Genomic DNA, 16,808 nt, shown 5'->3' with positions numbered 1-16,808 from the left:
GGACTGGAATGATCAAGTTCACAGAGGAGGATCCGACAGGTACGGCACCTTTTTGCTGTCTAGTTTCAGAGAATTTTAATTTTAGTTGTCTTTACAAAAAGGTTTTAAAAAGCTATTGAACCTCAATATCTTTCTCATTTTGGCCAAACAGGTCTAATATATGGACTTGACCATCCCACTCAGCTGCTTGCACATCTCTTAGGTTTACAGTACAGTAACAGTCAAGCAACTCTCCTACTCTGATTTTAGACATTTTCTCATATGGCTCAAACACGTATGAGATGTGGGCTCCCTTTCTTTGATTTTAACCGCTATAGCCATCACACGGCTTCCTGAGTGATGCCTGTCTCATTAATCAAGGGGAACTGTAAGCTATTTTTCATTAATGTTTAAGGGGGTTGAATGTGCTATTTTTAATCAGAAATTCAAACTTCACAAAAAATTCAGAGTTGTCAAAATCAGGAATTTGCATGTGTCTGATTATGAAAACTACCACCCCAGTCTTTGTAATAGGTTAGGTTGGGATATGGTATTTGTGGTATTGGTTTATTATTGTCTCAGTTCTTTTCCCCATTTTTTTAAACAGTTGCTTCATTCCTGTAAATTTCAGACTCATTACTGTAGGAATAAACAACCTCATACATCCAATCAGTCAAATATCAGCATCAGATATCTGGTCAGTCTTATAACTTTAGACTATGTTTAATACATGAAAAGCTCATATAGTAAAATACTGTTTGTACTGAGAGAACAGTCTGCATAGATCATGTGGTTTTGCTATTAGCGTTTTGGTGTCAGTACAGTCACTTCAGCACTTACCTAGTTGCAGTTGTCGTGTCTAAATGATGAGTATCTTCTTGCCTCTTCAGTCGGTGTAGTCCCAGGAGAACCAACTGATGTTGTGGTTACTGAGGCAACTAAAAGTTATGTGGTACTTGCCTGGAAGCCTCCAGCCCAGAGGGGTCATGAAGGAGTCATGTATTACATTGAGAAGGTGAGAAAAACATTCAAAACTGTCCCATAGAAATATATGTGTGTGTGTGTGTGTGTGTGTGTGTGTGTGTGTGTGTATATATATATATATATATATATATATACATATATATATATATATATATATATATATATATATATATACTAGGGGTGCAACGATACACAAAATTCACGGTTCGGTTCGGTTCGATACTTTGGTGTCACGGTTCGATATTTTTTCGATACAAAAAAATGTTCATGCCTTTTTAATTTGTCATTTATTAAAATTATAAATATATATTTTAACTCAAAAGTACAGTTTTTAAATTTAACCCTAACCCTTGTGCGTGTTTTTTATTTTGACAGCGAATGCGCACCTGCGGACCACTTATGTGCAGCCCTGGTTATTTAGCTCGTCATATTGCAGCCACAGAAATAATTTTGTCCATGAAACCATAAAGCTGCACTTTCTTTTTGCCTTATAGTCTGATTTGTCATAACTTTTCCGTTTTGTGGTAAGCTTTTCTTTGGCTGTCACTTCTTCACCCTGACCTGTCTTATTTGGCTCAGCAGAACTAAAATATATATCTGTCTGTGAAGGTTCTCAGTCATCCAGGTCATCGTAGTCAAATATAAATCCTGCTGCTTTTACACACGCACTCACATAAGCTCAGCGATTCTCTGCGCGATCAACCTCTCACATGTTTAAGCTGCGGGAGATTTCACTTGTCATGTTTGCATAGTAAGCTAACGATTAATAAGACGATGTCAGAGGAATTGGTGCGCAAATTATCATCACTCACAGATCAGTGCTGTCGCTCTCTATGCACAGTTCGCGCGATTGCAAAGTGAAAGCAAAAAAACAAGCGCAAATTCAAACGCGACTTCAATATGTCACATATTGACAGTGGCTCACCGATGCCAATGACATAATAACCCAGCTACATTTCCGAAAGAATGCAAAAGCATTGACATATATTTTTCCTTCCTACAATAGCCCGACGGGCAGGGCAGAGATAGATTTTGGTACCCCGACTGAAAAAATTGCTAGCCCCGGGACGTTGGGCTAGCGATATTGCAAGCCCTGTATCTGATTGAGGAATCACTCATCTTTGGAAAAGAGAGTTTATTACAGAGAAATGTCTCTTTCCAAAATAAAAGCTATACTATCCGCTTCTTCTGGGCTATATTCTCAGCAGCATATTAAACAGCTGTCTAAATGACTCGGCTAAAGTTAGTAGCATGCTTGCTTGTTTTTTTTTCTGCTTCCACTTGTCTTTGCACTAGGTCGATGTCGGCGTAAATGTGCAGTCATATTCGTTGTGTTCCCACTAGTGCTTTCAGGTTAATCTCGTTGAAATGACCTTAACGCCACAACACGGCAAATCTCCGTTAACGAGCTACCGCCGATCGCCCCGTGCATGGGGCTAGACGGCCAACACGTTAACGAGCTAACTGCGCTAACACACTAGTTCCCACCTATGTATTTATTCTTATTGTATTCTAATTTTTGCCTCATAACTTTTGCACTGTCCACTTCCTGCTGTGACAAAACAAATTTCCCACGTGTGGGACTAATAAAGGTTATCTTATCTTATCTTATGTAATTGAGCATTGCGTGGCACATCCAACATACTGTTTTACTTTAGTCCATGACTCGCTTACCTTCAGGGTCATACGTCACATGAAAACCAAAATAATTCCAAACGCCAGATCTGAATGAGAGTGGGGGAGGTCCATGTTGTAAGGAGAGCTTAACTTCTGTCTCGCTAGCTTGCCCTGCGCTCTTCCTTCTGACGATGCTGTCTGTGAGCGCTCAGTGGATCTGCGTTCGACTACTCCGCCTAGGCTGCACTGTCGACCCTAGGCGGAGTAGTCGAACGCAGATTCACTGAGCGCTCAACACAGACAGCATTGTCAGAAGGAAAGTTGATAAAAGAAATTACAAATGTTGTATTGTTCGATACATATGCGTACCGAACCGAAAGCACTGTATCGAACGGTTCAATATCGATACGAATATCGTTGCACCCCTAATATATATATATATATATATATGAGTCAAACTACTGGACTGATGAGAAGAATCAGTTATATCGTTTGTTATATTTAAAATCATTATGGCAAATAAAACAAAGTTTCTAATCACTTAGCTAAGTCTTAACTCTTCTCCTTTGACGCTCTTAAACTATTTACTGCTGATAGCTACAACAATTTAACTTGTAAATGTGAGGGGTCAACATATTTTGCAGAGACAATGCAAAATGAAAGCTCCACAGTAAATACACCAGTGTAAAAATGCTCGTTTCTAATTGATTTCCTTTGGTCATACAGTGCATTATGCAAAACAAACAATAATGCAAAAGAAAACTGAAAACAAAATGATGTTTATATTTTACCTGAATTCCCCATAATTTGTCTCTAAACAAATACAATGACAAAGACCTACAGACTTATTATTAGAATAGTGATATGTGAAAGCAAGCATATGGGGACATTATATAAATAATCATACCTCACCTGTTTCATATAGTCAAATTTCATATCTGTTTCAGTCTCTAACATTTCTCTGGTTCTTTGTCAACTGCAGCGTATTTCTGGCACTGACACCTGGCAGAGGGTGAACACTGGTATCCCAGTCAAATCTCCTCGCTTTGCCCTGTTTGACCTGGCGGAGGGTAAATCTTACAGCTTCCGTGTACGCTGCTGCAACTCTGCCGGCGTGGGTGAAGCCTCTGAATCCACAGGAGAAGTCATAGTTGGAGATAAACTGGGTGAGCTGGCAAACCAAGTGTGTCAAAACTAATGCTGCATATAAAAAGACCTGCTCAGGACTGAATAATAGTAGCTCTAAAATCACAATGTCACTGGTTTATTTTACAGTCTGCTGCAGCGCCTTTCTGCATTATAGGATGTTCTGTGTTTTCCTTTTCCTCTAACAGACCTGCCATCAGCTCCAGGCAACCCGGTTGCCACCAGGAACACTGACACATCTGTGGTGGTTTCCTGGGGGGCCTCCAAGGATGTGCAACACTTGGTGGGCTACTATATTGAATGCAGTGTGGTGGGCACAGATGTCTGGATGCCTTGCAACAATAAGCCTGTTAGGCAGACCAGGTGGGCAGGTTTAAAGGTGCAATTAATGCATGCTCTAAGACATGGAGGATACTGATTTTTCCATGTAAATATGTCATCTTTTTATGTCTTGTTTATAATACTTCCACAGGAATTAAGAGGATAAGTAGCAGTCAAGTGCTGCTAATAAAATGCACTTGATTAACTGAACATGAGAAAGTGTAACCACCTCTATAAAAGCAGATGTTTTGCCAGTTTACTGATCTGAAGCATTCAGGTGTGTGTTAAGACAACGCTACAATCTTTCCAGGAGTGGATATCCAGCACAATCACTCCAGAGCTACATCTCAAACCCTACATGTCTAAGTTTCCATATTAAACGTTAAAGTTCATGACAGTATCACTAGAAAAAGGATGAGCAAGTATGGCTTGTTTGAAAGGGTTGCAAGCCTCTTCTCTCCAAAAAGAACATGGCAGCATGGCTTAGATGTATTGCATCTGAACAAACCACAAGACTCCTTTGGACAAAAACAATCTCCTTTGGACTGATGAACCTAAGTGGAGACGTTTGACCATAAATGCAGAGCTCCACATCTCTAGAAAACCAAGCACATGGTGCCAGAATAAACTAATTATCCCAACTCTTAATATGTTGGAGGTTTAATGATTTAGGTTGGATTTGTACCCACAGACCTGAGCACCTTGCAGTCACTGAGTTAAAGCTTGGCTGAAATTGAGTCATGCAACAGGATGATCCCAGTGGTAAACAAAGAATCAAGGTGTTGCAATGGCCCAGTTAAAGTCCAGACCTCAACCTGAGTGAAGTGATGTGGCAGGACCTTCAGAGAGCTGTTTATCATCATCATCGTCATCATAGTAGTAATAACAATAAAATATAAATAAAAGAAATAGTAAAAAAAAGGTCAGTTACCCACTGAGGTCAAAGGCCAGCAAATAAAAATAGGTTTTTAATCTGGATTTAGCAAGAAGGTCCTGACTTCGAGTTTGTTTTTGTTTTGTTTTGTTTAAAAAAAAAAAAAAAAAAAAAAGCAATGTAACTTGAATGGCTTAAAGTATTTTGTATCAAAATCAACCTTTTGTGATATTACAAAAGATCCCACCTATTGATTAATACTAATGAATCTCTTTTTTCTGTTTAGGTTTGTGTGTCATGGCCTGATTACTGGTGCAAACTACGTGTTTAAAGTGAAGGCAGTAAATGCTGCTGGATACAGCCAGAGCTCCCCCAATTCTGACGCTGTAGTTGTACAGGCTGCCATCTGTAAGTGTCATAATTCTTTCTCATTGTTCACTTTGCCCGCAGTATTCAGTTCTTTCCCCCCTTTGTCCCCCCTTATCCACGTATAGTCTTTCACCACTCCTAACTCAAAATCCTCTTTATGTTTTTTTATTTACTTGCTGAGATTTTATTCTCATACAATTAATCTACCAGATATTTGCCTGTAAATCTCATGTGTTAATGAGTTATGTCTTGATGCCTGTTTAATAAGAAAATCCCAGAAAGTTGATTCTGTCCATTGGAACGCAACATTTTCAGTGGGAAAAACATTTCATCACTTATCCAAATGACTCAGCTGATTGCAGGTTTCCCCTACATTATAAGCAGTACATTTAAGTTTAAGTGTGCGTGTTAGTCCTCATAGGGAAATAGTTCCTCTGCATTTAACCCATTCATCCAGTGAAGCAGTGGGCAGCTACCAATGCAGCGCCCGGGGAGCAGTGTGTAGGGACGGTACCTTGCTCAGGGGTACCTCAGGGTAGCCGTTCAGTGGAGTCGAACCCCCGACCTTCCGATCATGGGGCCACCACTCTACCTACTGAGCTATCCCTGCCCATTTGCAATATGACCAAAACTAGCACTGTTACCTGAAAACAATAAGCTCAGTTTCATGATCTGCTATGACCATTACTCAGTGGCCATGAGTACTGTACAAAGAGACTCTTGTACTCTCGGGGGAAACCTGCAGTCAGCTGAGACTGAAGAAGTCCCTTGGATGAGTTATTAAAGGTTATGAATTATATGTTTATAAAAGTGCAGTTGATAACTTGCATGTGCCTGCATGACAGTCTCATTGCTACCACTATATTTGGAAACTTTCCCATCCTTTAACTTTTGTATTTACATATTTTTTTTGTGGCTTGGTTAAACCAGTCAGGTCATGTTTTACAATGTTTCTAATTCGTGTGAAGGGTTTGAGGGTTTAAGCATGTAAGTTTAATTTTGCTTGAGTTCTGCTGTTTGATAACTCTTTAGGGGTGCCTGTTAGTGCCTGGCCAAGATGAAGACTAAACTATTGTGTTCTTAAAGAGCATGATCTTAATGAGTTCTGGCTTTGAAGAATTTCTTAGTGTGAAAGTTTCACAGCTGCTTGCGTTTAGTGTAAGTATTTCTTTTTCCATTATTGTGATACTAAATAACAAATGTGTGTTTCTTGTGTGTGTAATGCAGCTGCATGTATGATGTTCATCTGTACCGTCGCAGCTAACATGATATTTTAACACTGATTACCACTAACACCTGTATGATACTTGGCTAATGCTAGTCTGTATGAAATTGTGTGCAATTATTAATTTTCCATGTAATAATTTGGGTTTTAATATTTCAGTGTTAACTGTTTTGACTCGCTTACTCACATTTTTTCTCACAATTAAAACTGACCGGCCTGTTTACTCTCATCACAGCCGTACCTGGTAAGCCCACCGGTGTGACCCTGCAGGAGGCCTTCAAGGACTACATGGTCCTGGGCTGGAACGCGCCTGCTAACAACGGAGGAGCTGACATCAGGGGCTATTTTGTGGACTACAGAACCGTAAAGGGAGGCGTTGCTGGAAAATGGCATGAAATGAACCACCAGGCACTGACTACAACTTCCTATAAAGTAAGTTTCAAGTTCCTTCAGCCTCACATTCATAAAACATAAAATGTTATCACTGCATGTAATGAAGCTGGCAGGCACTTTTTAGTCTCTAACTATTTGCATTTGTTTCTTTTAGGCGGAGAACCTGAAGGAGAGGCTCTTTTATCAGTTTCAAGTCCGAGCAGTGAACATGGCTGGTGTGAGTAAACCCTCTCTGCCCAGTGCACCTCTGGAGTGCAAAGAATGGACCATTACTGTCCCAGGTATCACTGACCACATGTTCACCGAAACACAGAAAATTGAGCTGGTAGATATTAGTAACAGAGGGGTTAAACCAATAACTGACTATCCACTGAAAGGAAAAACTTATGTAAGGGGGTTACTAAAAGTTAAAGCATTTTTAATCAGTGACCTGACCAAGAATAATATGGAAATGATAACTAATAATCACACACTGTCACACACTACAATTAAGTGAAAAAACATCCATATCATATGCTACCAGATATCTAGGACAAAATATTTATATTTTCTGGGTAACTTCAGCGTACTTTTAAGAGCAGCCACACTGATTAAAAGTGCTATTCTCTTTATCTAGCAGAAATGCTTATCTGGAAGGTTTTTTTTTTAGTTGTGCTATGTCCAATGTTTTACAAGACAGAGACTGATGCAAAATTTCTTAGACAACAGTCAGTTAAATCACTTTATATTGCTTTCAGTTCTCAGCATTATAATTTGGTGCTAAGCCAGGTTTTTGTCTATATAATTAGACCTTAGCCCCTGATATTAATTATTTAAACACTTTTATCTTTAAGGTGTTCCTGTTGGTCTTCATGTACTGGAGGTCCGTGACACCTCTGTGGTGGTCCTGTGGGAGCCACCGGTGTTTGATGGTCGCTCGCCTGTCAATGGCTACTACTTGGACGTCAAGGAGGCCTCTGCTGGTGAGGAATGCTGGAAAGGTGTTCATGAAAAGGTCAACAAGATGAAATACATGAAGGTGAGGAAGATGCATATAATTCAGTTTGAATAAAATTGGTTCATTAATATCTTAATGTCAAATACGACGTGTGAAATACTGGTTTTAATAGTTGGTGGTTGGACTCTTTCTTACCCCTGCCTGTTATGTGCTAAATCAGGTGACTGGACTGAAGGGTGGCGCATCCTATGTGTTCCACGTGCGTGCTCAAAATCTTGCTGGAGTTGGAAAGCCCTCTGCAGTCTTAGGTCCAATCCTGGCCCAGACTCGCCCTGGTGAGTGAGACTGTTATGTAACTGATGCAGTCAGTCACAGAGTGTTCCTATCCAGTCTTAAAAAAATGTGGAAAATTTGTCCTCACACATGACTTGACATTCTTTTGCAGTTCTACACTGATGGCCAGGCTTTTTATTTTGATGATTTACTCTTTTAATGACTAAAATTCTGAGTTTGAGGACTGAAAATACTAATATCGAGGATCCTCTCACCATTTAATATCTCTCCCTTAGGCACCAAAGAGATTTACGTGGATGTTGATGATGACGGTGTGATTTCCATGGTCTTTGAGTGCTCTGAGATGATGGAGGGCTCTGAGTTTGTTTGGTCCAAGAACTACAAAGAGATCACAGACACCTCTCGTCTGACTATTATCAGTGAACGGGGAAAGTAAGTACACATTATGTACCACTAATGAATAGAATAGAATAGAATAGAATAATCCTTTAATTGTCCCACAAGGGGAAATGTTCACTACCACCATTTTCCCCCAGCATTAGAATCCATGTCACCAGATGATATCAGCTAAAAAGAGAAAAAATGTCCCCACTCTCCTCCCTTGCTGTGTCATCATCTGCAGATCCAGAGCTATCTTCAATAGTCCCTCTCTGGAGGATCTGGGTACCTTCTCCTGTGTAGTCACCAACACTGACGGCATTTCCTCCAGCTACACGCTCACTGAGGAGGGTGAGACGCCCTTTGAAGGCTGTCTCAGATTACATGGTGCAGTACTTCTGTCGGTTTACAGAGGTCATGACATTCATCCATTTTGTTGTTCTTTTCTTAATTGACAGGTCTCAAGCGTCTTCTGGACATCAGCCATGATCACAAGTTCCCTGGTGAATATTGGGACAAAGCACAGATGTTACCAAGACCAGAATTTCAGTTTTATTTAGTAATAAATGTAGATGTTGGTTTAAATATGGTTTGAAAATGACTTCTTTTCTCAAACAAATGCAGCCTACAAGCCTGTTTTTAACTCTGTTATTGCTGATACCCACTGTGACTTTATGCCCTACATCTATACCTACATGCAATAATCCTAAAGAAAATAGAAGTTGTTCTGCAAGAGCTTTAATAAATCTGGTGCTCTCTAGTTATTCCCTTTAAGAACGAAATGGCTATGGAGCTGCTCGAGAAGGGTCGCGTGCGATTCTGGACTCAGGTGGAGAAATGCACTTCTGACTGCCAAGTGGAGTATGTCTTCAACGATGTTATCATTTCTCAGGGAAAGGTAGGAATAATGCTGCAATAATAATGCCGACACCTCCCCCCCCAGTTTTAAATTGAACGTAACCTTACTGCTGATGGATCAGAGGTTTTCTGTTTGCCTCACTGTTTTCAGAAATACATAATGAACTTCGACAAGTCCAGCGGTATTATTGAAATGTTCATGGACTCTTTGGAAGTCACAGATGAGGGGACGTTCACCTTTAACCTGGTGGATGGCAAAGCTAAGGGTACAACCAGTCTGGTGCTAATTGGAGATGGTAAGCAGCTTTAATGGCTAATACAGTTTTGACTTCCATTTTGATATAATAATAACTTGGATTAGCCTAACTTATAACTTTAAGGACTGACAAAATGGCATAAAAGTACTGAGCAGTTAAGACGAAGTCAAGAGAACAGCATGAAAATGAAGGCTGTAAAAATACACAATGCAAATGTCAGTGTAAATATAGACTTCTCCCAGTCTGCTAGGTGTATCGCCAGTGCTGCAGTTTAATTATGTATCCATTGAGGGGCAGCAGAAGGCAACGTTTACTTACAGTTGTCCCTTTTCATTTTGTTATGGCACGCATTTTCTAATACACTTGTGAGTGAATGAAGTGAAAAATAAGGGTTTAATCTGTTTTTTAGCATTTACGTTTCTCTTTGTCCAGAATTCAGGGAGCTTCAAAAGAAGTCAGAATTTGCGAGGGCAGAATGGGTCAGGAAACAAGGTAAGAAATCTCACGCCTCTTCAAGTAAGCCTAATGATAATTAAACAAATAATTTTTTTTGTGTAATCATTCCATTTATTTTCAGGTCCTCACTTTGTCGAGTACCTTGACTTCAGTGTTACCCCTGAATGTGATGTACTGCTGAAATGCAAGGTAATAGAAACGAATGTGAATAATTACAGCGCTGTTGATATTTCTTCAGAGATGGAGCATATAGGTAAAGCGACTCCTTCCTGTCTCTCTCTTTGTTTCATAGATTGGAAATGTCAGATCAGAGACTGAGATCACTTGGTCTAAGGACTGCATTGAGATTGCAGAGGATGATGAGGATGCTAAGAAAATCGAGAGGCAGGACGGCGAGCTGACCTTTAATATCGGAAAGGTCAGCCATTAGATGGAGGCCGTATGTTGCGAGGAGTTGTGAGCTTATGAGTAAAGAGCTATCAGGAGTGCTGATGCAGCTCTGCTTCCATTGTACAGCCTTACCAGCTGCTGCGCTGTCTACCAGCCCTCTCTGACACATACATTCATAAATGATGAAACGCTATGGAAAATATTCACCTTCCCAGGTTGTAGTAGAGTGCTGGAGTCAGCACATTAGCGTGTTCCCTGTGGGGATCTGAATAGATGCAGTGGGTACCGAAACTGCTACAATTAATGCTTTCTCTGAATTTTCATACTTGGAGACTCGGCGATCGTATTTATACCCACGTAATTCCATTGTACATGTCATGCGCTTTTAACTCATTCATTTCATTCTAACAATAATCAATATAACTTCTCTGGCAACCTTACATGCACAAAAAAGAAAAGAAAAAAACTCTTTTTGATAGAATTTTGATCTGGTTTGACGCTAAGGGCCCAGTGCCAGGGAAGCTACATTGATATTTCATTGAGACTGTGTAAGCATTACTCATTAGAAGAGGGTCGGTGTCATTGCATGAGCTCCTGTCAGCTGCATTTGCAATAACTGGCTTATCTGTCTAATTCACAGTGGGTTATTAAGCAAGAGAAACAGAAAGAAAAAAAGAAAAAACCACCTGCAGAGGACGTTCCCCCGCCACCAAGACCTAAAGTCTGGACATAATCTTTCTGCCATAAGTTGATACCTGATTTCTCCATGTGTCCTCCTTGTCTTCCCATATCCATGTTTTTCTCTGTCCTTTCCATGTTTTCCCTTTAACGCCTGCAGCATCACGGGCGGGAGAAAAGCTTGCCTTTTCGGTTTACTTGGTCCCTGTCTGGCTATTTGACTGTCTTTTATCTGTCCCAAAAATAATATTGCACTCCCCTCACTTTGAGGTTAAGGGGATTTCATTATTGCTTCAAGGATACTTATGTGACTTTTAATTTGAATTTTAGATCTCCAAGCACGACGCGGGTGTTTACGAGGTCTTCCTGAGGGATGAGAGAGGCAAAGATAAGAGCACCTTCAGTCTGACAGATGCAGGTAGTCTCCCTCAGAAATTTTAGGAGCTGAAAATCAAGTGGAAAAGTGGAAATGAGTGCTGCGGAAAAGCAAAAGTAATATCAGCGAATGTGACATTAATTGCTGTCGTCATGCTTTTCCCCAGGATACCAAGCTGTAATGAATGAGCTGTTCAGGGTTATTGGTGAGTCATTAAAATTCACACTTACCAGGCAGTAATGAAGCACAACACATAGACCACGCACTAAAGAGGCCCACAGAAAGAAGCAGAATGTGCCTATTCAAAGTATTTTTCCTGAGAACGAACAATTAACATCTAAATATTTCATGCTTTACTGCATACCATTATCCGATATTAGCTCCAAGAGATGCAAATAAGTGCCTGTCTTTGCTCTTTTCTCCCTACAGCTAACTCTTCCAGCGAAATCAAAGTTCTCAGTACCGAGCATGGCATCGTCCTCTACTCCACGGTCACATATTACCATGAGGACCTGCGTGTTGGTTGGCTCCACAAGTATGTGAAATTGTCCTGGTTTGCAATCTTTTATTTTATTTTAAGACTCATTCACTTATAAAATACACAAAGCAATACTATCATGAAGCTACATTTAAAATCAAATGCAGCTGATAACAGTCTTTGACCTTGACTCTCAGAGGTGTCCAATTAGATTGATGTCATACTGTTATCGACACTGTGCAAAATTATCTGACCAGCATTGTAAAATGTTGCTTATAACCATACAGTCTGTACATGAAATTATGAGGTAAACCTCTTAGTGCGTGATAAATGCATGTGTAAATGATTCAAGTTCATTCTAAGGAGCTTGGAAAGAAAAGCGTCTGGACTTCTTTAAGTTGCTTGAAGACGTTTCACCTCTCATCCATCATTCAAGTTAATTCAAAAAACAACATTTTTATCTGCAGAATTTTTGCTAATCACTTTTACATAAAGACAAAATAAGTCATTAAAAAATAGGCAAAACTACCTCAAAACATAAACACAATTTGAAACAGACAACAGATGTTTGAACTGATTTTTTTTGTATCGGAAGGATCTGTGCGGTAAAGTCTCTTTGTGGGCAGAACTGAAAAAGTGGTTTTGCATATAAAACCTCAAGCTAAATGTTCTCACCATCACCATCTTGGCGCAGACTGGATTCAAACCCAGGACCTTCTTGCTGTGAGGTGCCAATACTAACTACTGTGCTGCCCTTCAGGCTTAAGTGGAACTGTACAGTACAACTGTCCTTTTGTAGCCACCAGGGTTGCCCCCTGGTGGCTATTAAAAAGAATGGATATTAAAAGCACTTCCACAGTTGGCTTTGCTTTTCCGACCCAGCAGCTACATCTATCTTTTATACTGTCCATAATCCTCACTGGGGGAAGTGATGCGGAAGGAGCTGCAAGACAGCCATAACAAGACCTGGCTGAATTCTCTAAATCCTTAGGAAAGGTGCTCTAGGGCTTCCTTCATTAATTCCTTTTGTGTGAGATACTGTGGAGAATCCTGCATGAAAGGAATGAAGATAAAGCTGTCTCACAGTCAGCTGCATGTTTTTTCTTTTATTAGAGGCTTAAGGACAGCCAAGCTGCTGATAGTGAGGAGATGTATTTCCACATCTGAAAATTGTTGTAGTTACAATTTTCCGATTGTAACTACAACAATCTGAAACGTTGTGAGATTAGAATTTGAGAATTGGATGACTGCTGTAAAATGGGTTCACCTGTTGTACTTGATGTTAGTTGATATTAATTGTATGCTTATCTGCAACTCGTGAACTATTATTTCTCCCCCAGAACAAAGTCGAGTTTTCGTAACAAATGTAACCACACCGACCAGTCAAATAAGCACTGCAAGTACCACTTTATTGACACCGTGTCATGTTTCAGAAATGTTCATTTTATTTAAATATTGTTTCAATTAAAATCTGTAAAGTTTGGTTAACATAGTCTCCATGCCACAGTTAGCTAAGCCAATTACATTTAGCGTAATATTTATTCATAATTTCAGCTATTTCAACTAATTTCTCTGTATTACCTATTGCTTTTAGAATTAACATGAATCTAGCCATCCATATATATCTCTTCCAGCATTCATCTACATATTGTAACAGTTAAATTAATTGCTTTCATGAAATTCTTTAACACTTCTCTGCTTTTGTACTGTAGTTGTCATTACTACTTGTGTAAAGTATCACAATAGTAGTCATGGTACTGTTTTTTGTATAAGACCTTCAAAGCTGGTCTGTGCACTATGGCAACACTTTTTGCATATCTGAGACCTGCAGTACACAACATGAGGTAATATTGTGCCATTCGAAAATCAAATAGAAAATGAAACAGTAAAAAAAATGGCTAAAACCATCAGCTCTCTTGTTGATGTTCATGATTATATATGTATAGATGGGGATAAAATCTTGCCACATGTGACATTTAAATAACAAAACAAAACAGGGATTATTATGCAAGATTGAAGTGTCTGCTGCAAGTATTGCTCCGTACTTGAGTCATATTCCTTGGTGTACTGGATTGTATACATTTTCATTTCAATAAATTAGGAGTCAGGCATTGTTTGATGTCTGTGTTCTTGATTCCTTCACCAGAGACGGCAAAATTGCTGCTTCAGAGAGAGTTAAGTCCGGAGTCACAGGAGACCAGCTTTGGCTTAAGATCAATGAGCCTACTGAGAAGGACAAGGGCAAATACAGCATGGACATCTTTGATGGCAAGGACGGTGTAAAGAGAGCCTTTGATCTGACTGGCCAGGGTGGGTAAAAGTTTTAAAGTCAAAAGGAGCAAGACGCTTCAGGCGCAGAAAGAACCACATCCTGTTAACTTTGTCTATCTTTTGTGCTTATGTAACTAAATTATGATTGGTGATTTGTCCTGGTGCAGCATGGGAAGAGGCATTTGAAGAATTCCAAAGGCTCAAGTAAGTAAACAAACTCATCTGACTCCATCCTTCTTTTGTGTAATTCAGCTTTTCTGTCTGAAGAGGATGTTTACAGAAATAAAGAGCAGCAACCATCACAAACTCAAAATAGACATGAGGGCTGTTTTGGATGCACTCAAAATACATTTGCCGGTAGTGAACATACTTAGAAATAACTACGATACCATTTTAGAAAGCTTCTGACAATGTCTGTGTCCTTCCTTCCTCCCTTAGAGCTGCAGCAATCGCTGAGAGAAGTAAGTGCCTATTTATTCTCTGGTTTCTCCCGAGGGACACCACTCTATGAAATTATGTAACATCTTTTGGGATATCGCTTAAATTTTAACTTGGATATAGCGTGGTTAAAGGATAGATCTCCTCTGTAGCTGAAATATGAAAGTGAACAAAGGAAATTTTCAGCTAAAACACACTTCACTACACCACTGAAAAATGCAGCATTGGTGAGTATAATGCTCACGAGCACTCCTTGATGTTTGACACTTGCACCTGTATTTCCTGTTTAGACCGTGCTCGTGTTGTTGGAGGCTTGCCAGATGTGGTTGCAATCCAAGAGGGCAAGGTAAATAAACAATTTTTCACTCTATTCATGAAGAGTGTCACTCTCTTATTCTTTCTGTTCTCTCTTAGTTTGTGTTATTCTATGAGTGTGTCTTACCTCTAAAATCTGATAAGCTCTCTTGTTGCATATGTGTGACACCCATCAATCCCCTGCCAACTTATATTTACTCGTTAGTCCCTGAACCTAACTGGCAACGTTTGGGGCGAGCCTGTACCTGAGGTGTCCTGGACGAAGAACGAAAAGGTGCTGGTATCTGACGACCACTACAAACTCAAGTTTGAGCACAACAAGTTCGCCAGTATCACAATCGCCGCCGTCTCCACGGCTGACTCTGGCAAATACGCCCTTGTGGTGAAGAACAAGTATGGCACAGAGGCCGGCGAGTTCACCGTCAGCGTGTACAACCCAGAGGAAGAGGAGAGCAAGGAGGAGAAGAAAGACTAAAGGATGACACAGCGTAATGACACAAGGAAGATTAACAACAGGGCAGTCTCCAAAGTATTTTACCCCGGCATGTGCCGGTGCAACACAGCAAATAAATAAATAAATCATGAATTTAAAAAAAACAATCATGGGTTAAAGAGTTTCGGGCATTTCTTATTAAGGATAGGGTTATGAATGTGAAACAGAATAACTGTTTGCTTGCAGTTTGTGCTTGATGTGTCATGTTTGGGGGATATTTGACTTGACAATTTTATTTTGAAAACAGCTTGAAGACCTCCAAAAGCAAAACACTCTATTCTGATCATTTAAAGTTTTACATTTAAGTAATTTTAGGCATTTCAGACCACATCACTTTGGGTTTTCCCCACTGTAAACAAAATATTATGTCATTAACTTTATACCAGCTATTGCAATCAACTTATAAAGTGATATGATGGCTAAAACTGTGTGTGTATGTTATGTCTGTACAGCTTGCGAGCTACAAGTCAGTGATCACATCTGTTTGTAGGAGAGGTGGAGCTGAAAAGCACTGATGCCATGTAAACAAGTACACAGCAATCAGAACAGGTTCATCTGATGTGTCTAACACACTGTACGAACGCAAAGGAGTACAGGCAGAACTGGAAAACTTGGAATCACTTCTGAACACCACACACTATGAAGAAATTCCGTTGAACTGGGGTGGGGGTAGTGGGTGGGAATGTTGTTTTTCAGGTAAAATATAAAGAAAACCCCCATGTGATAAACACTCATGTACCATGTGGCCTGAGGCTGAATACAGTATCTATGTTTGTGTCTCTTCAAGGCACTCTTGCAATAAAACTGCACCTGCTTGTAGAGAGGGTTGCCTTTGTTCTCCATAATCTCCCGTCTTCAGCTCATTGATTAACAGAAATGCCCTCAGTATAATTAATAATAAATAAAGATTTAAAAAAAAAAAGGGTTTGAAAGATTGATGATGGTCAAATGAAAAGAACCTGTTGTCATTGTGTGTAACCCAGTTCCTGAAAGCTATAACTGTTTGCCAAATACTAATTAAAATTTGGCTGCTGATAGTGTGTCTGTTCCCGTACATCAGTCACTTTGGTTGGCAACCAGAAAAGTTTTTCAAGTACTATGTGGTTTCTAAAAACATTAGAGATGTTAATTAAGTGCACTTACACATATTCTTTTCCTGTTCTTCTAATCTGAAAAGTGAACGTCAAGAGTGAAATAGACTTGTGTTTAACAAAGCAAAAAAAACCAAACCCCAAAACATCTTAATATCCTGCCTTAATTCAAGCATTTGTAAGTGGCCGT

At 39.7% G+C, this 16,808-nt stretch overlaps 1 protein-coding gene across 4 annotated transcripts in view; it reads left to right on the top strand.

Moving 5' to 3' along the window:
• myom1a (myomesin 1a (skelemin)) overlaps positions 1-16,567 on the top strand; it is a 28,986-nt gene extending 12,419 nt beyond the window's left edge. For 3 of the 4 annotated variants that reach the window (XM_082513427.1, XM_082513424.1, XM_082513426.1), the window contains 26 exons: positions 1-39; positions 870-994; positions 3,563-3,746; positions 3,915-4,089; positions 5,208-5,329; positions 6,751-6,947; positions 7,063-7,189; positions 7,742-7,926; positions 8,066-8,180; positions 8,415-8,571; positions 8,762-8,868; positions 8,976-9,020; positions 9,279-9,415; positions 9,527-9,671; positions 10,065-10,124; positions 10,210-10,277; positions 10,381-10,506; positions 11,119-11,199; positions 11,487-11,574; positions 11,699-11,737; positions 11,962-12,067; positions 14,157-14,320; positions 14,449-14,485; positions 14,720-14,742; positions 15,010-15,065; positions 15,240-16,567. The exon at positions 1-39 is cut by the window's left edge and continues 18 nt beyond it. In XM_082513427.1, the coding sequence (XP_082369553.1) occupies positions 1-39; positions 870-994; positions 3,563-3,746; positions 3,915-4,089; positions 5,208-5,329; positions 6,751-6,947; positions 7,063-7,189; positions 7,742-7,926; positions 8,066-8,180; positions 8,415-8,571; positions 8,762-8,868; positions 8,976-9,020; positions 9,279-9,415; positions 9,527-9,671; positions 10,065-10,124; positions 10,210-10,277; positions 10,381-10,506; positions 11,119-11,199; positions 11,487-11,574; positions 11,699-11,737; positions 11,962-12,067; positions 14,157-14,320; positions 14,449-14,485; positions 14,720-14,742; positions 15,010-15,065; positions 15,240-15,509 (2,978 nt within the window). In that variant the 3' untranslated portion in view covers positions 15,510-16,567. The remainder of the gene's footprint in view (positions 40-869; positions 995-3,562; positions 3,747-3,914; positions 4,090-5,207; positions 5,330-6,750; positions 6,948-7,062; positions 7,190-7,741; positions 7,927-8,065; positions 8,181-8,414; positions 8,572-8,761; positions 8,869-8,975; positions 9,021-9,278; positions 9,416-9,526; positions 9,672-10,064; positions 10,125-10,209; positions 10,278-10,380; positions 10,507-11,118; positions 11,200-11,486; positions 11,575-11,698; positions 11,738-11,961; positions 12,068-14,156; positions 14,321-14,448; positions 14,486-14,719; positions 14,743-15,009; positions 15,066-15,239) is intronic. The other variant, XM_082513425.1, reaches the window with a different exon arrangement.
• The last annotated feature ends 241 nt before the right edge of the window (positions 16,568-16,808 follow it).

The sequence above is a fragment of the Aulonocara stuartgranti genome (assembly GCF_965226115.1).
Source record: "Aulonocara stuartgranti genome assembly, chromosome: 18".
NCBI lineage: Eukaryota > Metazoa > Chordata > Actinopteri > Cichliformes > Cichlidae > Aulonocara > Aulonocara stuartgranti.
The sequence above is the reverse complement of the archived record's forward strand: the minus strand, read 5'-3'. Positions and strand labels throughout refer to the sequence as shown.